The following is a 21,279-nucleotide window of genomic DNA, read 5'->3' as shown; positions in this document are numbered from 1 at the left end:
CATCTCCCCAACAATTCACTATTTCCTCCTGTTTGTATTAAGTTTACTAAAAAACAGTGTCCAGCTGTGTTTGGAAATTACAGAGCCTTTTAAAAACTAAAATAAAACATTTGCAAGTTGTTTTTAAAGATCGCCTTCGCCTTCAGTAGGAACTGACGGGCTTGGGGTGGAGTGACAAAAACACAGTAGGGAAGTCATAAAGTATTGAGAGTCGGACTAACACATTGTTAGTTTTAGTCTTTTCATTGGATATGTTGGCAATTACAAAAATACAGAATAAAACTAGCTTTATGGTTCAAAGGTATAATGTGTAAGAATTGGCCACCTGATCCAAACAAATAGGGGGCAGCATATCACTCCTGACACACACACACACACACACACACACACGTGCTACCCCGCCACTATTATCACTCACTGAATATAGCACAAAGCTTACTGTTTACAGTGAATCTGTGCTGTGGGGTTGTCAAGGTATCAAAATGCTACGGAGACATTAGAGACAGTATTAAATTACAAACGGGCTGCACAGATCAGAGAGTAGTTGCACCACAGAGATAAATTACAACATAACTCACAGTAACAACTAAATATTTACACACTTGCCCTTAGGGTAGCTGTAAATCATAAAATGTCTCAGAACTCACTAATGGTAATGCCACACAGTATCATTTTTTCATTAATTGCTACCATTTTGCAATACAGTAATCTAGGAGAGACCTAATATGTTAATTATTATTATGATATTTCAATGTCGATCCAGATAACTACAATGTGCTACGATGCCAAATGGCTCATACCAGCTTTCACATAGCTGATGCCTTGGATCAGCTGATATAAACAGCTGATGCAGCGTCTGCAGCAGCTGCTCCAACAACGTCGGTGCAACTTTCCAAATAGGTGTTACTTGGATAAACTGACCACATATTGGGAGTCTACATGGTCACTTTCTCACCTGAAAAAAATGTTAAAACTTAATAAAGTGACATATTAATAGTCCCACAGTGAAAAGTTCAACAGCAGTTGTTGTTCTTCCTCTCATGTTGGACTGAGGGCAGACTGAATGCTACAGTGACTCACTGTCACCCCTGTAGTACAAAGTGACAGTATGGGCCGCAGCTAGCTGATTAGCATGCTAATTTAAGTAGACATCTCTGCAACACAATGCATATAGGTCTTTGACATAACATTAAAACTATTTATTTCTTCACATTCTGTTGATAATTGCAGTTAATTTGGGAATGTTTTAAACTTAAAATTCTGGCCAATTCTTACACATTATAGCTTTAAATATAGTGCTGGAACAAATGTACATTGTTACCTTACATTCCTATCTATATTATCTCCTCTTCTAATCAGCATTGATTTCAAAAAATCTCCACACCTCAGATACAGATTTTACTCAATTAGTTGAGCAGTGGTCACTGAACGCCTAAATTCCACCGGTGCGCGTGTGCCGCGTTCCAGCTCTGATGCAGCCGCCGGAGCTGATCGCGGCCACTCTAGTCAACGCTTGTGATTCCACTGGGCACGCCGCAGCGTGTCTCAGAAGCGTCCCAGAAGCGTCCCAGAAGCGGCTCTTCGCTCCACTGCGCTAAAGATAGGCGCCTTGTCTATTTTTGGCGGAGGCCGCGTCAAGTAGCACAGAGCAGATCGAGCTGGACAGGAAGTCAGACAAAGAAACAGCATCCGGTCAATTTTCAAAATAAAACACCCTGTGCAGACTTGCGGTCGTATATCAACAATAAACGCAATTAAAACAGACGAATAAACTAACTACATTGCCTACTTAACCATAGTAGAAGCACAAAAATCAAGGAAAATGACCAAATCAACGAAAGTTAACAAAATAGGGTGAAAGGTGAGTAAAAGGTGAATTCTGCAGCTCTAAGAGAAAAGAGTTGAGGTGAAGTGTTTATCTGCTCATAGTTACATGTTTGTTCTACTCAAGGAGCTCAGACAGGGTACCCATGTATCCTGGAAAACCTGTAAAGCAGTTGACCATTGCTAGCTTGTTTTGCTTAAGGTTTGTGATTCAACTCTGGCTAGGAGCAATGGTATCAAATGTGTGTTGGGCCGATGCCATCATCCATTGCCAATGGCTGACAGTCATTGACAACTGAGCCCTCTACCATCATAACATCATGATTTAAAAGCCCTCCCGGTCCACACCAACCACACACACACACTACCACACACACAGACACACCAATTTGGTATGGCCAGCCCGGTGCTGCTCATATGGCATTAACCGTAAATAACTCCCAGCCATCACAGGCCTGGACGGAGAGTAAGTGGCTCAAGATTGAGCTGCTGGCTTGTCCCAAAAATGTTTTTTTTTTCCCCCACGCATTCTGCGAAGACCCGCCCCTACTCTGTCTCTGATTGGCTCTGACCCTGATATTCTAAGCTTAACCTTAACCATCTCACTCCTTGTGCCTATACCTAACCAATCTAACCAACAAAAGCAACGAGTACTAGCCTTTCAGAGGCAGAGTAGGTCTCAGGTCTCAATGGATGGCCCTAAAGTCAACTGGAAGTTCCTTAAGATATTCCAAGCGGACAACAGCCAAGTGGACCCAGATGTGCCAAAGATTATCAATATGGGAAGTTGTTGTTTGGAAGCTTTCAAAATGGAGAGAAAGAAACAGGTTAGAAGGTGGGAGAGCTCTTTGACAGTTATTCCATGAGTCACCAGCAAGGTGAGATGACTTCACTGAGGTGACCAAAACAACATTTCCTCTGAAGATCTGTGTCTATCAATGGGTGGAAGACTTAGCAGTTGCCTTGCGGGCAATAGAAGTGTGGCCAGTGGTGCAGGAGTACATCAGCAGCCACAAGAAAGTGCCATCATCTGCATCCTGCTGTACAGTAAAAGAGGCCACTGATGACCCCTGTTTTCAGGCTAAGCTCCAATGTTTTGTGTATGTTGCTAGACAGCTGAAGCCTTTTTTGGAGACATTCCAGACAGATGCACCAGTGGTGCCTTTTTTAGCAAAGGAGCTGCAGTTCACCCTGAGAGGCTTGCTGTCTAGCTTTATCAGAAGGGAAGAACTGGATAAGATAAAGACACTTGTCCAGCTGCTGAAACTGGGCCCACATGACAAAGCAATCCTTTTTACATTCAAACAGCTGGACATGGAATTTTCCACAAAGCAAGCTTTGGAGACAGCATGTGAAAAGCTCCAGGAAAATGCAGTGAACATATAGGTGTTCAAGAAAGAATGTGATTCCATCCTTGATGTGACATGCAAGAAAATCATGGAGAGAAGTCCTCTTATGTACCCAGCACTGTGGCATATGAGCTACCTTGACTCTGTGACCATGGTAACAGCTGCTGAAAGTGCAATAGCATTATTTTAGAAACTCCTACAGGTTCTCCTCAATGTGGAATGGTACACTGCCTGTGACAAACGTTCTTGATCAGTATAAAGCATTTTCATTGCATGCCAGGGCACATCATAAAGCAGAGTTCCAAGATTTTGTTTACAGCTGCATGTTTGGTGAATTTCTTGGAAGTCGCAGAGCAGAGTATGCAGCACTGTGGCACATTGCGCTTGGTCCAGGATGCAATGGTTGGGCATGCATGATGAAGCCCTGCCAAAAGACCTCATTCAGCACTGCAAAGGAGCAAGGATGATGTATGTGCAGTACCTGGAGGATGAAAAAAAGAAAAAAGACCAAGCTGCTAATGAGAAGAAAAGAAAGGACCTCCACCATGAAAAAGCAAATGTCAAAGCAAAACAGCAAAGAATAATGCAAAGCACTGAGACGATGCAAAAAGAGGCAAATGAAATAGCAGTCAGGGCAGAGAAAAAACAGGACTTCACATTACTGTCAAAATCAAATGCCCATCGCAAAAGTGTTACAGAGAAAATTGAAGAACTGACAGCTCTAGCAAAAACTCTGCAGGAGAGTGTCAAGAGACCACACTAAACTCAATGAGGAACATTTTTATTTGAATGTGAAATTCGCTTTGTTTTATATTGACCACTTTGCAGTATGAATATCCATGATACATTTGGATGTCATTTAGTTTGTCAATTTATGTTGGGCTATGCACTGCCAATAACTTTTGCTGGCTCTATTTTTTACTTAGCCGTGGGAGAGAAAGTGGGAGAGGAAGTAAGAGAGAAAAGAGAAAGCTGAGGTGAGAGTTGCCCAAACCATCATTGTAACTTGGTTATACTAATAAAGTGAAGTACTGTACATCTGCAGGTGTGTTTGCATTATTCTATGATCATTTTTTCATCATTTCTAAGCATGTAAGAGATGATTTCATAGATAAGTTATAGCCATAGACTGCAAAACTTCCACAGAGAGAAACATATTAGTGAATGGTGTGATCCCTGGTCTGTCATACCAGCTAGATCATCACTGAAATTGTCCTGGAAAATGATCTCTAGAAAAGAGTGGGAGCCCTGTCAGAGCTCTAAAAAATGCAGGACACTGAGTGGATGCACAAAACAATTCAGACCCACTGGAATTAACTAGATAATTGTGCTATGAACTGCTAATAACATGTCCAGTATAACCACTGCTCTGGACAATATTATATAAAGTATTTAAAATAAAAGAAAAAGTAACAGGGAAAATATTAAAGGGTTCCATACATGGCAACATACAAGAATATGAGAGTTTAAAGAAACATGTAGAATGTGTGTTGGGTTATAGAAGCAGGAGTGTGTGAACGAGAGGGAACATGACCATTATTTGAAGGGACAAAGCAGTGACGGTGTGTGTGTGTGTGTGTGTGTGTGTGTGTGTGTGTGTTGTATTATCTCTGTCAGACCTCAAAGGCTGCTGAGTCACCAGGTGGTCTGTGGTCAAAGAACAACAGCCATTGATGTTTTATTTAGCATCAAGCCTCTGACAGGCTGCAGACCTGCAGGTTGTCTTTGTTGTTGTGGTCATCAGAGTACTGCTCAACCTGAGTGCGACTTCACATACATAACACACACACACATGTTCTGGAAACACATTAGAATCTGATAATAAAGGAGAGAAAAAAAATTGGTACAGTGAGATAATAGATTTCACTTTCACTGTTATATGTGGGAGCATACACAAACACAAACAGATGCCTTGTTACCATAGCATTAGTTCTTGGGGTGTTCTTTGCTGATGTTCGGAAACTAATGATTTTGTTAAGATAAAGATGAGTTTGACAGTATAAGAATGAAGTTGTGCCTATCATGACCATTGCCCAGGGTACCAACATTGCAGCGGGGAGAGCCATCGGGGTTGTCGTGGCGACAGGGGTGCAGACGGAGATCGGAAAAATCCGAGATGAGATGGCCTCTACTGACCCTGAAAGGACCCCACTACAACAGAAACTAGACCAGTTTGGAGAGCAGCTGTCTAAGGCAAGGACCTGTGTGTGTGTGTGTGTGTGTGTGTTTATTGTAAAAATGTGTTTGGGGTCACTTTGGATAACTTTGCATTTATTATTGTTTTTGACCTTTGATAAAATCTTGAAATCTACTACAGTGATAAAAGTCTGAGGAATGTGTTACTACTGCTAACACTTGTTGTTACCCTGCAGGTGATTAGTGTGATCTGCGTGGCGGTGTGGGCCATCAATGTGGGGCATTTTAATGATCCCGTCCATGGAGGCAGCTGGCTTAGAGGAGCTGTTTACTATTTCAAGATCGCTGTGGCACTGGCTGTTGCTGCCATACCAGAAGGTCAAGCATCTTATCTATTGATCTGTACAGATATGCCATCACTTCTTACACATCAGCATTTCATGTTTTTCTAATTGGAGGTCATTTTTTTGTTTGAGAAGGACTGTAAAGCTTTCCTGCATATACAAATGCTAACATACTTTGTCCTCCTCATAGATTGTCTTTAATATTTATTTCCAGGCCTCCCAGCAGTCATCACTACCTGCCTGGCCCTGGGAACCAGGAGGATGGCCAGAAAGAACGCTATCGTCCGCAGCCTGCCATCAGTGGAGACGCTGGGTTGCACTTCTGTCATCTGCTCCGACAAGACAGGAACACTGACCACCAACCAGATGTCAGTCTGCAGGGTAAGATCTGGGAGAAACGTGACACCAGACTCGTAGATATGGGCTTACATCCACCTTTTATCAAGTCAGTCTCATCGAGTTTTTTATTGATTACATAGTCATTTTGGCATCGATCAGTAATAAATTTGTTCACTACTCCAAATAAACTACTAATGGCGAATGGTTAATTTAACCTAACACTTCCACAAGTAATGTGAATACTGTAAATTCTCTAATTGTGGCTGGGCTTCTACTTTATCTCAACAATGGAGAGAATCCAGATTTTATTTTGAAACAGGCTTATATTAGAGTTAGGCCTAGCCACGTCCTGCACAGATGTTTCACAGTAAAAGCCTTCCAGCAGCTTAAAGGGAATTATCCCTCCTGTTCCTGGAAGGCTTTTAATGTGACACTCAGTACAAATGGCAATGTAAAAGTAATTGGAATTAGTTAGTGAATGAAAACAATAAAAAAAGAGAAACTGAGCCACAGAGTGGTGAGTCTGACAAAACTCTGTTGTCGTAGTGATATAATTAATGCTGTGGGAATGTATATTATACTGAATTTACTAGGTGAACCATTATAGTACATGTATAGCATATGTAATTCCAACCACTCTCAGTATTTTATTTGAGTCTTCCATCATCAGCAGTGAAAGAGGCATCAGTACACACAGCAAGATACAGGACATGACAGTTCAACCAGTGGCAATTTTAAAAGTCAATCACGATGAAGTTGCCCTCAAAAACCAACAACAGCATGCTGAAATGTGGAACTAACCTAAAATGTGAACTTCTAACGCAACTGAACTAATCAACTACTGCAATGTCTACTTGTGTGTGCATGTGTGTTTAGTTGTTTGTTGTAGACAGTGTGTCAGGGGAGCGCTGCAGCCTGAGCGAGTTCACAGTGACTGGATCTACTTATGCCCCTGAAGGGGAAGTGTGAGTGTCTTTAACATTCAACTCTTAACCCATAACCCCTGACAGCTAATGGATTATGCATGGATATGGATTATTACACGTGTAACCTTTAAATTGATCTATCTTTCTTTTGATTTTTCCTCCATCTTTCCCCCTGTCTCTGTCTCCAGCTACAAGGACGGCTCAGTGGTGAAGTGCAGTCAGTATGAAGGCCTGGTGGAGATGGCCTCCATCTGCGCACTGTGCAATGACTCATCACTGGACTACAACGAGGTATGAAATGCAAACATGGCAGCAGCAGTGGCTCAGACCATGTTAGATGACCGTATATGGATTTGGAACTATTTACAACTGGAATCTGATTCTGAATCATGTTTTAACCTCTGTTCCTTGTGTGTGTGTGTGTGTTTCAGGCAAAGGGTGTGTATGAGAAGGTCGGGGAAGCAACAGAGACTGCCCTCTGCTGTCTGGTGGAGAAAATGAATGTCTTTGACACCGACCTGAGAGGACTGAGTCCACCTGAGAGAGCTACAGCATGCTGCTCTGTAAGTGCCTGTATGCGTGTGCGTGTGTATGAGAGAGAGGCTTCTGTAAAGTTAAAGAAAGTGCTGATGTGTATGATTAAGTGACCCTCTTTCCTCTGCATTCATTATGCAGGACTTAGCTGAAACATTTCCATGCTTTTTCTTCTCTCCTTGCCTATGAGACCATTAAGCTGTTTGAATGAGTATTGACACATGAAAACTAGTTTCTGTTTTTATCTATGTATGTCCTGCCATTGAAGCTCACTGAACAATACTAAAGATTAATTGTATACTATATTTGTCTTTTTGTTGGTTGTCTTCAGGTGATTAAGCAACTGATGAGGAAGGAGCTGACACTGGAGTTCTCCAGAGACAGGAAGTCCATGTCTGTCTTCTGTTCATCAAATAAACTCACCAGGTCTGCATCTGGTGCCAAGATGTTTGTCAAGGTCAGTTATGCGCCACTTGCTTTGAGACATTTGTTAATCCAGAGGCTATTTAATGAGAGTCATGACTTCTTCCTCCCTTCGGTGTCTAATCTTTCCCCTGTGTCTCTTCAGGGAGCTCCAGAGAGTGTGCTGGAGCGCTGTAATTATATCCGGGTCAGTGGTTCTGTTCGTGTGCCTTTGAGCTCAGCAGCTCGAGAACAGCTCCTGTCCACCGTGCGGGAGTGGGGCTCGGGACGAGACACACTCAGGTGCCTTGCCATGGCAACCAGGGACTCGCCACCTGACATCCACTGCCTCAACCTGGAGAACTCAGCTGCCTTTGCTGATTATGAGGTGATGATTCAGTGTTTACCGCTGGCTCTAGATAATCAAGCTACTTGTGCAGAATGTTGAACAAAGTAAAGAATGTGCCATCACTCTCTCTCCTCCCTCTCCCCAGTCGGACCTGACCTTTGTGGGCTGTGTGGGCATGTTGGACCCCCCCAGGAAAGAGGTGCTCGGTGCAGTGCGAATGTGTCGGCAGGCTGGAATACGAGTCATCATGATCACAGGTAAGCTTGCACACACACACAACTACACACACACCAAAATGCCCATGTGTGCACAAACACATGTTTTCCTGTAAAATATATGTCCTCCTATACAGATACCAAATATTTATCAATTAATGATAATACAACAAGAGAGACTCTTATATGATTTTCATCCAGTGTAGTGATGTAACATTAGTATCAAGCTCAGCTCCTCCTCACTATCTCCAACAAATTCTACTAGAAATCTGGCTGTCCTGATAGATGACCAACTTTCACTGAGCAAGTTGCATCTGTCACTCAGTTATGTCGCTTTGCACTATAAAACATCAGAAAGATCAGGTCTTATCTGACTGAGTATGCCGCTGAATTCCTTGTACAGGCAGTGGTCATCTCTTGCTTTGACTACAATAACACACTTCTGGCAGCGCTGCCAGCATGCACAGTAAAACCTCTGCAAATGGTCCAAAATGCAGCAGCATGTCTGGTGTGTAACCAGACAAAAACAGCTCATGCCTCTTCACTTTCACGACTCTCCTCATCGCTGTCCACATCAGGTTCAAGTCACTAATATTTGCCTGCAGAGCAGCGCTTTCATTTAAGGATGTCCCGTTTTCACGGGGACAGTAAAAATAGCAGGATAAGAGTGGCATTTCTTGATTAAAAGCTCTGTTTTCACTGTCTACTTATCTCTTTTTGGCGCACTTTTCTCTGACTCGTGTCACGCCTCATCTCTGACATGCTGGAGTCAGTTGGCAGGCCCCTGAAACTCCGCCCTGCACAGAGCGGAGCGGCTCGCTGACTACTAGTTTATTCAAAGTTTATTAATATTCAATGCATCACGTGTCTAATTGCACCAAATTCAACACTGTACTCCTTTGGGTGTGCATACAGAGATTCCTTCCTTTAGTAGACAGATGGTTGTTAAGTCTGGGACAGTTGAAAGTAGATTTCGGGACGGTTGTGGGACACTTGAGACACTTGTTTGAGCTCTGCTACAGAGTGGCCAATAGTACAGCACCCACCTACCTGAACTTGCTCATTTAGATTTATGCAGCTTCTTGGTGACCACGATCTGCAAATGAACAACAACTAGTCACTGTGAGGCAGGAAATGTCATTCAAAACTCTTCTCCTTTATGATCTTTCTAGTCTTTCTTTATGCTCTTTCTCTATCTCAAGATCCTTCTCAGGCTCTCTCTCTCTCTCATTTAAAAAGATGTTTCACTGGCTGTGATTTCATGTACAATCCAAGCAATGACATAGCAACTCTTCATACTTCATTCACCTCTCCAGGTGATAACAAGGGCACAGCCCTGTCTATCTGCCGGCGAGTGGGCATCATTACAGAGCAGGAAGAGGAGCAGGAGGGTGCAGGGGCAAATGGGGGCCTGACGGGGCGGGAGTTTGACGAGTTGCCCCCTCACCTGCAACGTCAGGCCTGCCAGACAGCACGCTGCTTCGCCCGGGTAGAACCGGCACACAAGAGCCGCATAGTGGAGTACCTGCAGAGCCTGAGTGACATCACTGCCATGGTGAGTGCACTGCCTCACAGACATGCTGGTATGCAATATGACATGACATGATATCACTCTATTTTTGCATACATGCATGCTTTTCATCATATTTATGGCCTTGCACCCCTCTCTCATGGCTTCAGACAGGTGACGGGGTGAATGATGCTCCGGCGTTGAAGAAAGCAGAGATCGGCATCGCTATGGGCAGTGGCACAGCGGTGGCCAAGTCGGCCTCTGAGATGATCCTTGCTGATGACAACTTCTCCACCATCGTGGCTGCTGTGGAGGAGGGCAGAGCCATTTACAACAACATGAAACAGTTCATCAGATACCTGATATCATCCAACATAGGAGAGGTGGTCTGGTTAGTAAAAAAATGGGAGCTGATACAAGTAGATGCTGAAAATTGAGCCAAAAGCTTTGAGAAAGCCAAGTGGAGTATAGACTTTAGACAACAGTTGATTCTAAGATTAAAAGAGATATTTAGCTCATGTCTCATTTAGGCTGCTCACTGTTTCCTCTTCTCACGTATGTTCTTTCCTCCTCAGTATTTTTCTGACTGCTGCACTGGGCATGCCAGAAGCGCTGATCCCAGTCCAGCTGCTGTGGGTCAACTTAGTCACCGATGGTTTCCCAGCAACCGCGCTGGGCTTCAACCCTCCTGACCTAGACATCATGTCCCGCCCTCCCCGCTCCCCCAAAGAGCCTCTTATCTCCAGCTGGTTGTTCTGTCGCTACCTCATCGTCGGATGTGAGTGAAATCATGATCGTTACTACTAACAAGCACATAAAAAGCTCCACATTATTTACAGGGTTTTTTTACTGCAAATTTGTCTGAAAAAGTGGGGTTGTCTTATATTCAGGGTCTAGACTTTTAAATGTCAATATATATTCACAACAACAGATGGCGCCAAAAATCTGTAAAATGAGTGCTCCACTCCTGACTGAGGCGAGCCACCATCCCTCACAACTAGCCTACAGTGCCGGGGGCCTGAAAGATGGAGAGACACAGTGAACATCTCAAATAAAGTGGCTCAAAAGTAGGCCAAGTTTACCAACAACTGAGTAACAGTAACGTAACGAGTGTTGTCATTAACTCGACTACTTCACTGTCTTTCCTCTGCTCTACTGGGCGGCTCCGTGTATGTGTAGAGGGGCAGTCCCGCCCATGGTGAAACAGAGGAGAGGAGAGAAACTCAGCACAACCATAACTGACAGCAAAACTCAGTAGAGAGCATCACACTGTGCTGAAATGAAACGAGTGCACATAAATTAGGTAAATACAAGTAAAAAACAAATAAGAGTAATTTAATCCAAGTTGTAAGACTTTTTCCAAAAATGAGTCTCGAAAAAGGAGGGGTCGTCTTATAATCAGGGTCGTCTTATATTCAGATCAGTAAGGTATTTATTACCAGAGCATCTTACAAGATGTTCTGTTCTTTAGACTATAAATTCTTACAAAACCTGTATTCTGCAGGTTATGTGGGAGCAGCCACTGTCGGAGCTGCTGCCTGGTGGTTCATGGCAGCCCATGACGGACCGAAACTCTCCTTCTATCAACTGGTAAGCACACATCTCACCATCACTACACCTCTTTATCCTACTATCTGTCTCTTATGCTCTGTGTACCTACAGTATATATAGGTGTTTAATGGTACTAGCTCAAACACAGTGAGCAGCTGAAACCCTCTTGTGGCTGTAAACATGGTATTATTACAGTACACAGGCAAAAATGTTATAGCTTCATTTGTACTTAAAACTATCAAACAGCTAATTGACAAACTGAAAAACTGCAGGTTATAAATGCATTATAGGTCAGACCTAGTGACGCTAGTAACAGCTGCTCTGTATTAACAATGTTGATACAATCCTTTAGTTTTCAGGTAATGAGGAAGGAGAAGAATAGTTTTCAAATATAATCAAATGGAATCAATTAAAATAAAAACATAACAGAGTAAAAATGGACACAGTGTAAAGGGCTTTGAAAATATATATGTATATGAAATTATCACTGACGGTTCCCATCTGCTCCATTGAGTGTTTTAGTGTCTCATTGTTTTGGTTTTACTTAAACATTTTGGTTCTGTCCCATCACTCTCATCAGCATCGTCTCCAGCAGCAGCAGGCAGCTGTTTGCAGTGATAAAGTTCTTATACATTCCCACTGCGTACTATGTGCTCAGCACCAGACAGACAAAGTTAACGACCAGCTGATGGACATGGTGAAACATTTAGCAGCTAAAGAGCTAGATATCTTTCATCAAAAGTTGGTGGAATCCAAAACAGAGCTAAAAGGAGAGTGAATATTGGACTTACATCCATCAGGTGGCCAGAAACAAGACTTCGAATGAATGTTAATGTTGCTCCATGTCTGTCAGATGTGTAAATAAGTCAGTGTTTGCTAATATGTTCATCATAACAACTTTATAAAGTGATGATATGTCAGTGTTGTGATTACAGTTTTTTCCACTGCCCCCAAGAGGGTAGAAAAAATCTATTAATGCATATATTGTCTGATAATATTGGGCATGTCAATGTATTGGTCAGCCTCTGGTAAAGGGATGTGCACTTGCAGGATAATAACTAAGATGGGAAGTGAGACAGGTAAGTAGGATGGTGGCAGGAATGTTATGTACACATTTGTGTTCTCCACAGTCCCACTACCTGCAGTGCAGTGAAGGCCACATGGAGTTTGCTGGTGTGCAGTGTTCAGTCTTTGAGTCTCCGTATCCTATGACCATGGCCCTGTCTGTATTGGTTACCATAGAGATGTGCAACGCCTTGAACAGGTAAGAACAAAACAAACTCATCCACACACTAAACTACACATCCCACAATTGATACGAAAGGACCCTGCCAGTACTGCAGTGAGATAAGCTGCAGTGTTATTCAGTATTTGATCAGAGTGGAATGATTTTGTGTAAAACCAAGTGGCTGTGGATAGAAATGAAGTTGTTCTGACCTGTTAAATTGACTTTTCCTGTGCTGCCCAGTCTGTCAGAGAACCAGTCCCTGCTGAAAATGCCTCCCTGGTCCAACCCCTGGCTGGTGGGGGCCATCTGTCTGTCCATGGCTCTACACTTCCTCATTCTATATGTTGACCCACTGCCAGTAAGTATGCATGCATGCATGTTCTGAATGTGTCTAAAAGGTTCTAAAAGGTTTACTGAAAAGGCCAGTACTGATTCAATCATTTTTATGCTAGAAAATTCCAAGTATTCTACATTTAGACATTTATTACCCAGGATACAAATACTGGACAGAGAGAGAGTACCCCTCATTCCTCTGCTCGTTTCTTCAGATGATATTCCAGATACGCCCTCTGTCATGGCCTCAGTGGGTGGTAGTGTTGAAGATGTCACTTCCTGTCATCCTGATGGACGAGGCCCTCAAGTTCCTAGCACGCAACTACATTGAACCAGGAAGCCAGTTCCAGGTCAGAGGACATGATCTTGATGCGTTCACTCCATGCCTCTGTTAATGTGTATCAGGGTTATTTGTATGTCAATGTGAACAATGTCTAACCATTTTCCTTTGTTCAAATCCATTTCTCAAAAAGACATTGGAAGAGGAAGAGGAGCTGCAGAGGATGAGCGCCAACACAGGACTCATCAGCGCCATTACAACAAGGCTTCGTCATTCCGTGAAGGGCGTGTCCTGGTCATTTGTTCTAATCTCTGCACCGTTAGTGATCTGGATCTTCAGCCTGGACTCAGACATCACCAACATCTTCTGGTAGTGTCAGGAGAAAGAGAGGATGGGTGGACTGTGGGGGGAGACAGTGAAAGACAGGAGACTGAAAGAAGGAAGTCTGTGAGAAAGAATGACTATTCAAAAGAAAAATACAGAAGATGGGGGGATGGAATGTGTTAGGGTGAGATGAGGTAGAGAAACAAGAAGCACGCAAGGAAAGCAAAACATGCTGACACACGAGAATGTAAGGGATAAAAGAGTGAAATATTTAGCCTATAGACAATCAGAAAAACAAGAAAGAAAGTGAAAGGCAGTTTAAGACCATCACTTCCTCAAAACTAAAAGGTGCTCTGTGTAGCTAATTGTCTCTCTCACATTTTATGTAAATATATTTGTACCTGCACACCCTTTTTGTCTCTATGGCTTCTGGTCTATTTGTCAGAATTGCATATATCGCTGACAATATACTTCCAAAACTAATGACCATAGCATGCCGACCTGCTAAAACTATAATACTAAAGGTTAGCTGATAAACATTAGCAGGTTAGCAAGCTAACTTTAAAATGCTTGTGTTTTTTAAAAAACAAAAAGCAGAATAAAATCCAGTTAAAACTGTGCAGTTAATATTGTTACTGGAATAAAGTTTCACTTTACTTTTACAAAACAAAACATTCAGCATTTAGTCTTCCCTCCAAATTTGACCCAGTGACACACAATGTAAAAACAGTCTAGATACAGTATGTGGTTTTTTGGCTGGTCACAGGTTGCATTTATCTTAGACTAATATTCCTTTCTTTATAGTGACCAGGACTGTGTTGCACCAGCTTTTCATCAATTCTTCACTAAGTTTGTGTGTAAAGTCCTTCCTAAATTCTTAGTAAGTGGCTTCAAACTAGTGAGTTACTAAATTCAGTTGTACAATTAAAACCTAAGAGGTATCTGGTCAAGACTTCATTAATGTGTAATTGGATGCTGGGAAACATCTGTCGTGCTCTCAGATCAAATGCAATCAACAGAAGGTAATTGTCACACAACATAGCCTGTGAAAATTTCAGTTCAAGGAGGAAAAGCAATATGAGCTAGCTTGACAGTCTTTTGTAAATGTTGGAATTTAGGTATGCATGGTGACTTTTCTTTTGTCATACATGAATACATTTAGAAATCTGTGTTTCACAGTTAGTAGTATTCATGGAGTTTAGAGTGAGAGGGGAATTTCAGATTACGCTAACCTAAACAGCATTATTTGGTTATTAGCATAACATTTTGTAAAGGTGTATAGTGGGTTTTTTTTGTTTTTTTGTGTATGAAATTTAATTTAGTCTTTCCAGTTTAACCAATTATAAACTGCATTTTTTGAAGTGTCAGGTCAGATATGTCAACTGTATTCCATTTTAGCTCTTTTACTCTTCACTCTAAGCTTGTAATGTCTTAGCAAGCTAACGTTAGTTCGGTCAGTTAGCTAGTTTGGTTACCTAAGCAACAGTTACACCTGTCAGTTAAGAACTAATTTATACGAAAGTATAAAACTAGTTTGTGTGGTGCAGTCTGTTTTAATTTAGTGGTGTTTAAATCTCTTCGAGAAAACTTACATTATAATGAGGCTAAGTTTGAATTTACAAAGGGCTGGTGGAACTGATCACTGACAAAGTAAAAAAAATAACCAGTACTTAAAGTGAGGGCAAAGTTTAGAGAAAAGTCCGATAAGTAATCCCCAGGTTAGGAACCACTGATGTAGATGTTTGCTGTTAATCCTAACAGCATGATGATGATATATTGATGGTGAAAATGCTACACATAGCACCTTTTAGATGAGAATTTCTGGTTGAAAAATTTTTGGATTAGGTAGAAGAAAGAGAGAAGCTCCAAGTGGCCCAGAATCACACACACACACACACATGCATACACACACCAGCTTTACATCTGTACTGTAATTTCCCACCAATAATTGGTGGTCAGAAACAGGTGATGAGGCCAAACAACTAGATGTACAGTAGAGTCCCCCAACTGGCTGCTCTGACAGTCTTTATGCTGCAATGCAGAAACATTCAGTCACATTACGTTAGAACTTCATTGTAGATAATGTACATGAGAGGAAAACAAGCATTTAACCTGTGAAGGAAGACTGTTAGCAGACCATTACAGAACATATGTCAATACACGTCACACATTTCTGACAAGTTAAAGAGTGGAAGTTCAGTCCTGGTCTGTACTGTAACTAGTTCATTCTGCAGAGACTCAGACATGTCCTGCAGAGTTTGTTCATGTAGGTTCTGTGTACAGCTGGGTGTCTACAGGTTCACATCGAAGTAAAGTTCAAGATAGCATTTATAATCTTAAAGGCCATTCACTTAGACCTTTCTTCTCATAGATCTACAGTTCAGTATGTTTCATTTTCTTTTCTGTTGATTGTTACTGACACTGAAAAGGTCTTAAAAGTGACTTGACCAGGCTTCAGCTGGTTCTCTAGACATCCCAAGGCTTCATAGAATGACTGAAGCTGGATTTAAGCCTTCACATCAGGATGAATGAGTCAAGTGTGTTTGATTAGTTAAGAAATGATTATTATATTATAGATAGAGATGTTACACTCCGCATCTAAACAATGTGGATCGACTGCTACATGTATGTAAGCTAGGTGGATTAATGTGGGTCTTTCTTTCATGTTAAGGTTTTAAATATACTGTATGTGTATGTGCTTGATACAATACAACACTGTTTTCAATTTTAGTTACTTCCTTTTTCTTTTTCTTTTTTTTTTTATACTTTTTTCCTCCCCATGCCTGTTTACCACAGAAACTGCCTCTGCTAGTTTACTGAAAATGAATTCAGATGCAGGATTTCAATTTGACAACTAATGCTTTTAGTGGAGCTGTAATACACAGATTCCTACAAATGTTACCACAACTCATACAGTAGGTCTGACAGTGAGCAAGTGTTTCATTTAAATGTGTTTTTTTGGGTTTTTTTTGGCAAATGTCAGTGACTTGTCTGCCATTTTCTCCAGTGATACCACTGTGACATCTCATTCTGTTTGCTATTGATGGGATTTTTATATGTTAAAAAAGCATTAGTCATTTTTTGTTGTACATCACATATGGCCCTGTTGACCACGTATTGCAGTTTACTGTTATGAAAAAAAGTGGATATTTTGAGAATAAAGTAATTTTGAGTAAAAGTCGTGAGCAAAAAGTCAAAATATTACAATATAAAGTCGTAATTTTATGTACACAGTACATTCAATATCCTAAAATCTATGATAATAAGAAGCTTTTTGGTGAAATTTATGAAACTGCAGGTCATTGTTTAGTAATATTGAACAAAATTTTTGGCTATTATTTTTGTTCAATTGCAACTTAACTTTAATATTCAGACTTTTTCAAAATTACTTTTTTCTCATAATGGTATGACTTTCTCCTAAAATTGTGACTTTATTCTTGTGACATTGTACCTTTTTTCTAAATTACAATTTTACTCTCATCGTGACCTTTTTTGAAAATTGTGACTTTTTCTTCGGATAAAGACTTTATTGTCACAACAGTACAACTTTTTCTCAAAATATTTCAACTTTATTCTCTGCATTTTTTTCTCTAACAATAGTCCTAACTGTCCTAAGCCTTTTATGATATAATCTAATGAAAATGTAAACCGATTGCATTAGAAAGGAAAACATTACATTTTCTGATGTCAAAATCTCTAATGGAGGTGCTCGACCAACTCACCTCTTGAAAAGTCATGACCTGTTGTGGAAACACAGTAGAGTTCTGTGTGTTTTTGTTTTGTTTTTTTAATTGAAGCTTTATTTTAGTCACTACTATTCTTTGTTATTTATCCAAAACCATAAAGAAGCCTCTGCTTCTGTGCTGCCCACAGTTCTGCCTCATTTTTCTGTTTTGTTGCAATAAGATATTTTCTTTTTGATACCACTAAGGCAGGATAAACACATGTAGATGCACCTAAGAATGAGATACTATTTATTTTTCATTTTTATTATTAATATGTTTCTTGTTGGCAGTGACGACAGCCCTGCTGCAACAAATCCCCGGTGTTCCAACTTTGTTTACGCTGTTGTTTTCTTTGTTAATGTTATTAACATTATTCTTCCTATTAGCTCACACCCACGTCTGTAGGAGTAGAATGAGTAAAAGGAGGTTTATACAGAGCAGCATAAGGTTCCTAACTGACTCGCCTGTTTAAATAAAGGTTCAATTGAAGAACTTGATAAAATATATATTTATTTTCTTCATGTTTCCCTCTCTTCATCTCTGTTCCCTCATCAATGGCTAACCAACAACATTTCCATTAAGAGCCAAACAAGGGAACCCCGTTTTGTAGTTTTTAATTCAAACTTTTTTCTTGTTCATTCTACTCTTGGAGAGTTTGTTGTCATGGGAAATGATGTTACAGGATGAAAACAACAATAAATTACAAAATGGTTGAGAATTCAAGTGTGCTGTGATTGTTTGATGCATTATGAAAGATCCAAAATAGATTACACAGAAAACAAAGTCTGAAAACCTTGAAAATATCAATCAGATGATCCTCCCCATCATTGGGCGAGCTTGCTCATAATTAATGTTTCTGGAAGTTTTTCCATGTTAACAGCATGGCTACTGGGATGGTAGTGTTGGTTGGTCCAGGCAGAAATATCTCAACAACTGGATGGACTGCTGTCACATTTTGTACAGACATTGATGGTCAATTCTAACTTTCTAACTAAGAACACACACACACACACAGAGAGAGAGAAGTGCAGACAGTGAGCTTAAATGCAAGTCCATTAAAATTTAAACACATCACACAACTCTCCTCCAGTACACTTCACTGTTTTATTCTTTTTTACACTCGCTGACTTTTCCTGTAGCACCTCCAGCAGGTCAAGGTTGTCACTTGTCAAATAATTCAACATCTACAGGACAGATTGATAGATTTGCACAAAATTTGGTTCAGACATTAAAATTTCCCAGATGATGTGTCCTACTACCTTTTGTGATCTCCTGACTTTTCTTCTGTTGTCACCATGAGGTAGAGTTTTGTGGTTTTGCATGAAGTGTCTCGACATGTGTTGGATGGACTGCTATGTGTCAGATTTTAGTACACACATTGATTATTCCCCATAGGATGAACTGGAATTACTTTGGTGATCTAACTTTTCATCTATTAGCCTCAGCTTTGTAATTAGCCAATGCTAACACATGATAACCATTGTATTCATTATACCTGCATACCTGCTGAGCATTAGCATGTTAGCGTTGTCATTGTGAGCATGCTGCCATGCTAGCATTACCATTTCTCCCTTCTACATCATCTGTACATGTTGCTGCTGCTGTCTAGAAGTTCTCCATGCCGTCTTTATTCCACATTCACTCCAAAGAACGCCTAACTTTTCACTTTGGGTCTGTGATTTCATCTGCTCCAAACAGCTTCCAATGTTTCATTTTTTTCTTTTTTCATTCTAATCTATGATTGGCCAAGACACGTAAAATGATGCTCCAAGGGAGGATGTCCTCTCTAACCAATCAACAACCAGAATTCAATATTGACATCATGTTGGTCCGATGATAGTTTCCAAAATTCATCTTCAATTCTCTCTACTTTAAGGCAGAGTAGCAGTAGTAGATAACGAGCAGTAGATGGCTGCTTGCGTTAGCCAATGCAACAGTTAGCTTGCTGTAGCAGTCTGAAGGACTCTTTATACATCCATGGAAGGACTGTTAAGGACTGTTGTTAAGCTAACGGGAGAATGGATTTGGACTGTGCAGGCAGCAGCGGCAGGACGCCTCCGGGGAGGCTGGAGAGAGAAGCAACCGAAGAAACAACCAGGAGAGTTAGCTTGTTTGTCATTGTTGCTAATGATAGCAGACTGGTTAAGCAGCAGCCACAAAGTTCTGTTAACTAACAAACAAGATGACCAACAGCCACAAATGGATGTTATGACATCAATACTTCATCTCCATGAAAGAAAGAAGAAGATGTCAGATACAGCTTCTCTTTCTCTGTCTCTTCGGTTGCTAATTTAATCTCTGATGGTTAAATATTTCTCTGTGGCTGTTGTGTGAATTTATCTCCTTAACAAGAGTGCAGCAGATATATATATATAATGTGTTGTGGGTAGTTTGCTTGTTTAAGTTACAGTGAGCTGTCCGGACTTTTAATTGAGTGGTTGTTAAGTCAGCTGTTGATGTTGTGTGATTAGTGAATGAGTGTGCAGGAGGTCTGGCTGCTGGCTTGTGAGAATTTCTTCAGTTCGTTCTTAAGCTGAGTCGTATATTGAGTAATAAGCTTAAAGTAACTAGAATAATAAGTGTTAACATGTCAACTTTGAAGACTATATTTTGTATGTTGTGCACATAGATCAGAGTGTGTAAGTCATGTATTTGATATATGCATTAATACTTTCTGATGTGAACCTACACTTTTAGATCTGTGAATGTTTTTAGTGTTTAGTCTTTCTAGTATTCAGCACTGATCTGTACCTGTATCAGATTATAAGCTTTGTGGTACTTTATATATTTCTGTATACTAAGAAAATACACAGGAAACACATGTAAATCATGTGATATGTTGTCTGTTTCTGATGAGAACATAAATCTGTTGTAACAATAGAACAATACTATAAATTTGAATTTTGCTTTGTTGGTAAAATGACACATTCTGAACCACTCCACAGCTAAAATGAGCACTTCTTTGTTTAGAAACAATATGTTTATGCTATGTCTTCACCACTCAGGGGTTTTTGTTTTTGAAAGCAAATTGTTTTATTGGCATATAAAATTGCCCCCTACCCCTCTGATTTCATCAGGTAGAGACAATGATATAGTTTGATGCAGTTTGTTGTAAGATTCCATGTTGGTTTTCCTCCTGTCCTTCCCAATTTTTTGAGTCACCAGTTCCACATTCAGAGCCAGATGTAATAACTGTTCTTTTGCCAACATGGAAATGGGTTTTAAGATATTTAGACCAGGTGCTACAGGTAAGGAACTGACAGCTGTGTCTGAAATTATATCAAATGACAGAAGTCCTCCAAGCTGGCATGTCAGTTTTTCATTTAGGCTTGCAAAATAGACAGTTAAGTGTAGACAGCAGGAGTTTTCCTTTTAGTTACTCTTTATAACCATAGTAATATGTGTAGTAATGTGTAAAGGTGTCTGTGAGATCTCTGGGCTTCATTGCTGCTGAAATGTTTTTAGGCAATGCACTGGTCCCTGGAATATGATAAGGTCACACTTGAATAGTATTACACTTAAAACACACACGAAAAAGTGAATTTCAGCCATAATGTCTTTGTATTATTAAAAGAAATCCCCACATTGGGTGAGTAATACAAAAGAGGCCATATTCCAATGTATCATCACTTAGTTGTAGCATTTTCTTGTGGAAAAGGACATAATGAGACAGTTAATCCATAAATTTTTTTTGAGTAATGTAAGTGAAAATACACATATTAATTGATCACCCAAGAGCAGTATGCTTCTGTAGGCAATTTAACTTGTGGGGCTTTTCTTCTGCCAAACCTTCAAAAATGAGTGTTGAGGTATAACATCATGTTGTGTCCACAGATGAGGCATATAGTTACACAGTACTGCCACCAGATGATCTGCTCAATGATCATCTGGTGGCTCGATGATCTGTAAA

At 40.5% G+C, this 21,279-nt stretch overlaps 1 protein-coding gene across 1 annotated transcript in view; it reads left to right on the top strand.

Annotated features, from left to right (window-relative positions):
• si:dkey-28b4.8 (sarcoplasmic/endoplasmic reticulum calcium ATPase 2) overlaps nucleotides 1-18,087 on the top strand; it is a 37,397-nt gene extending 19,310 nt beyond the window's left edge. The window contains exons 9-25 of the mRNA XM_042427673.1: nucleotides 5,211-5,366; nucleotides 5,546-5,687; nucleotides 5,868-6,034; nucleotides 6,869-6,957; nucleotides 7,107-7,209; nucleotides 7,350-7,481; nucleotides 7,784-7,909; nucleotides 8,021-8,242; nucleotides 8,349-8,460; nucleotides 9,735-9,973; nucleotides 10,099-10,319; nucleotides 10,504-10,706; nucleotides 11,433-11,518; nucleotides 12,610-12,743; nucleotides 12,948-13,065; nucleotides 13,256-13,390; nucleotides 13,514-18,087. Of these exons, the coding sequence (XP_042283607.1) occupies nucleotides 5,211-5,366; nucleotides 5,546-5,687; nucleotides 5,868-6,034; nucleotides 6,869-6,957; nucleotides 7,107-7,209; nucleotides 7,350-7,481; nucleotides 7,784-7,909; nucleotides 8,021-8,242; nucleotides 8,349-8,460; nucleotides 9,735-9,973; nucleotides 10,099-10,319; nucleotides 10,504-10,706; nucleotides 11,433-11,518; nucleotides 12,610-12,743; nucleotides 12,948-13,065; nucleotides 13,256-13,390; nucleotides 13,514-13,693 (2,565 nt within the window). The 3' untranslated portion in view covers nucleotides 13,694-18,087. The remainder of the gene's footprint in view (nucleotides 1-5,210; nucleotides 5,367-5,545; nucleotides 5,688-5,867; nucleotides 6,035-6,868; nucleotides 6,958-7,106; nucleotides 7,210-7,349; nucleotides 7,482-7,783; nucleotides 7,910-8,020; nucleotides 8,243-8,348; nucleotides 8,461-9,734; nucleotides 9,974-10,098; nucleotides 10,320-10,503; nucleotides 10,707-11,432; nucleotides 11,519-12,609; nucleotides 12,744-12,947; nucleotides 13,066-13,255; nucleotides 13,391-13,513) is intronic.
• Nucleotides 18,088-21,279: the final 3,192 nt, after the last annotated feature.

The sequence above is a fragment of the Thunnus maccoyii genome, chromosome 2 (assembly GCF_910596095.1).
Source record: "Thunnus maccoyii chromosome 2, fThuMac1.1, whole genome shotgun sequence".
NCBI classification, from domain to species: domain Eukaryota; kingdom Metazoa; phylum Chordata; class Actinopteri; order Scombriformes; family Scombridae; genus Thunnus; species Thunnus maccoyii.
The sequence above is the reverse complement of the archived record's forward strand: the minus strand, read 5'-3'. Positions and strand labels throughout refer to the sequence as shown.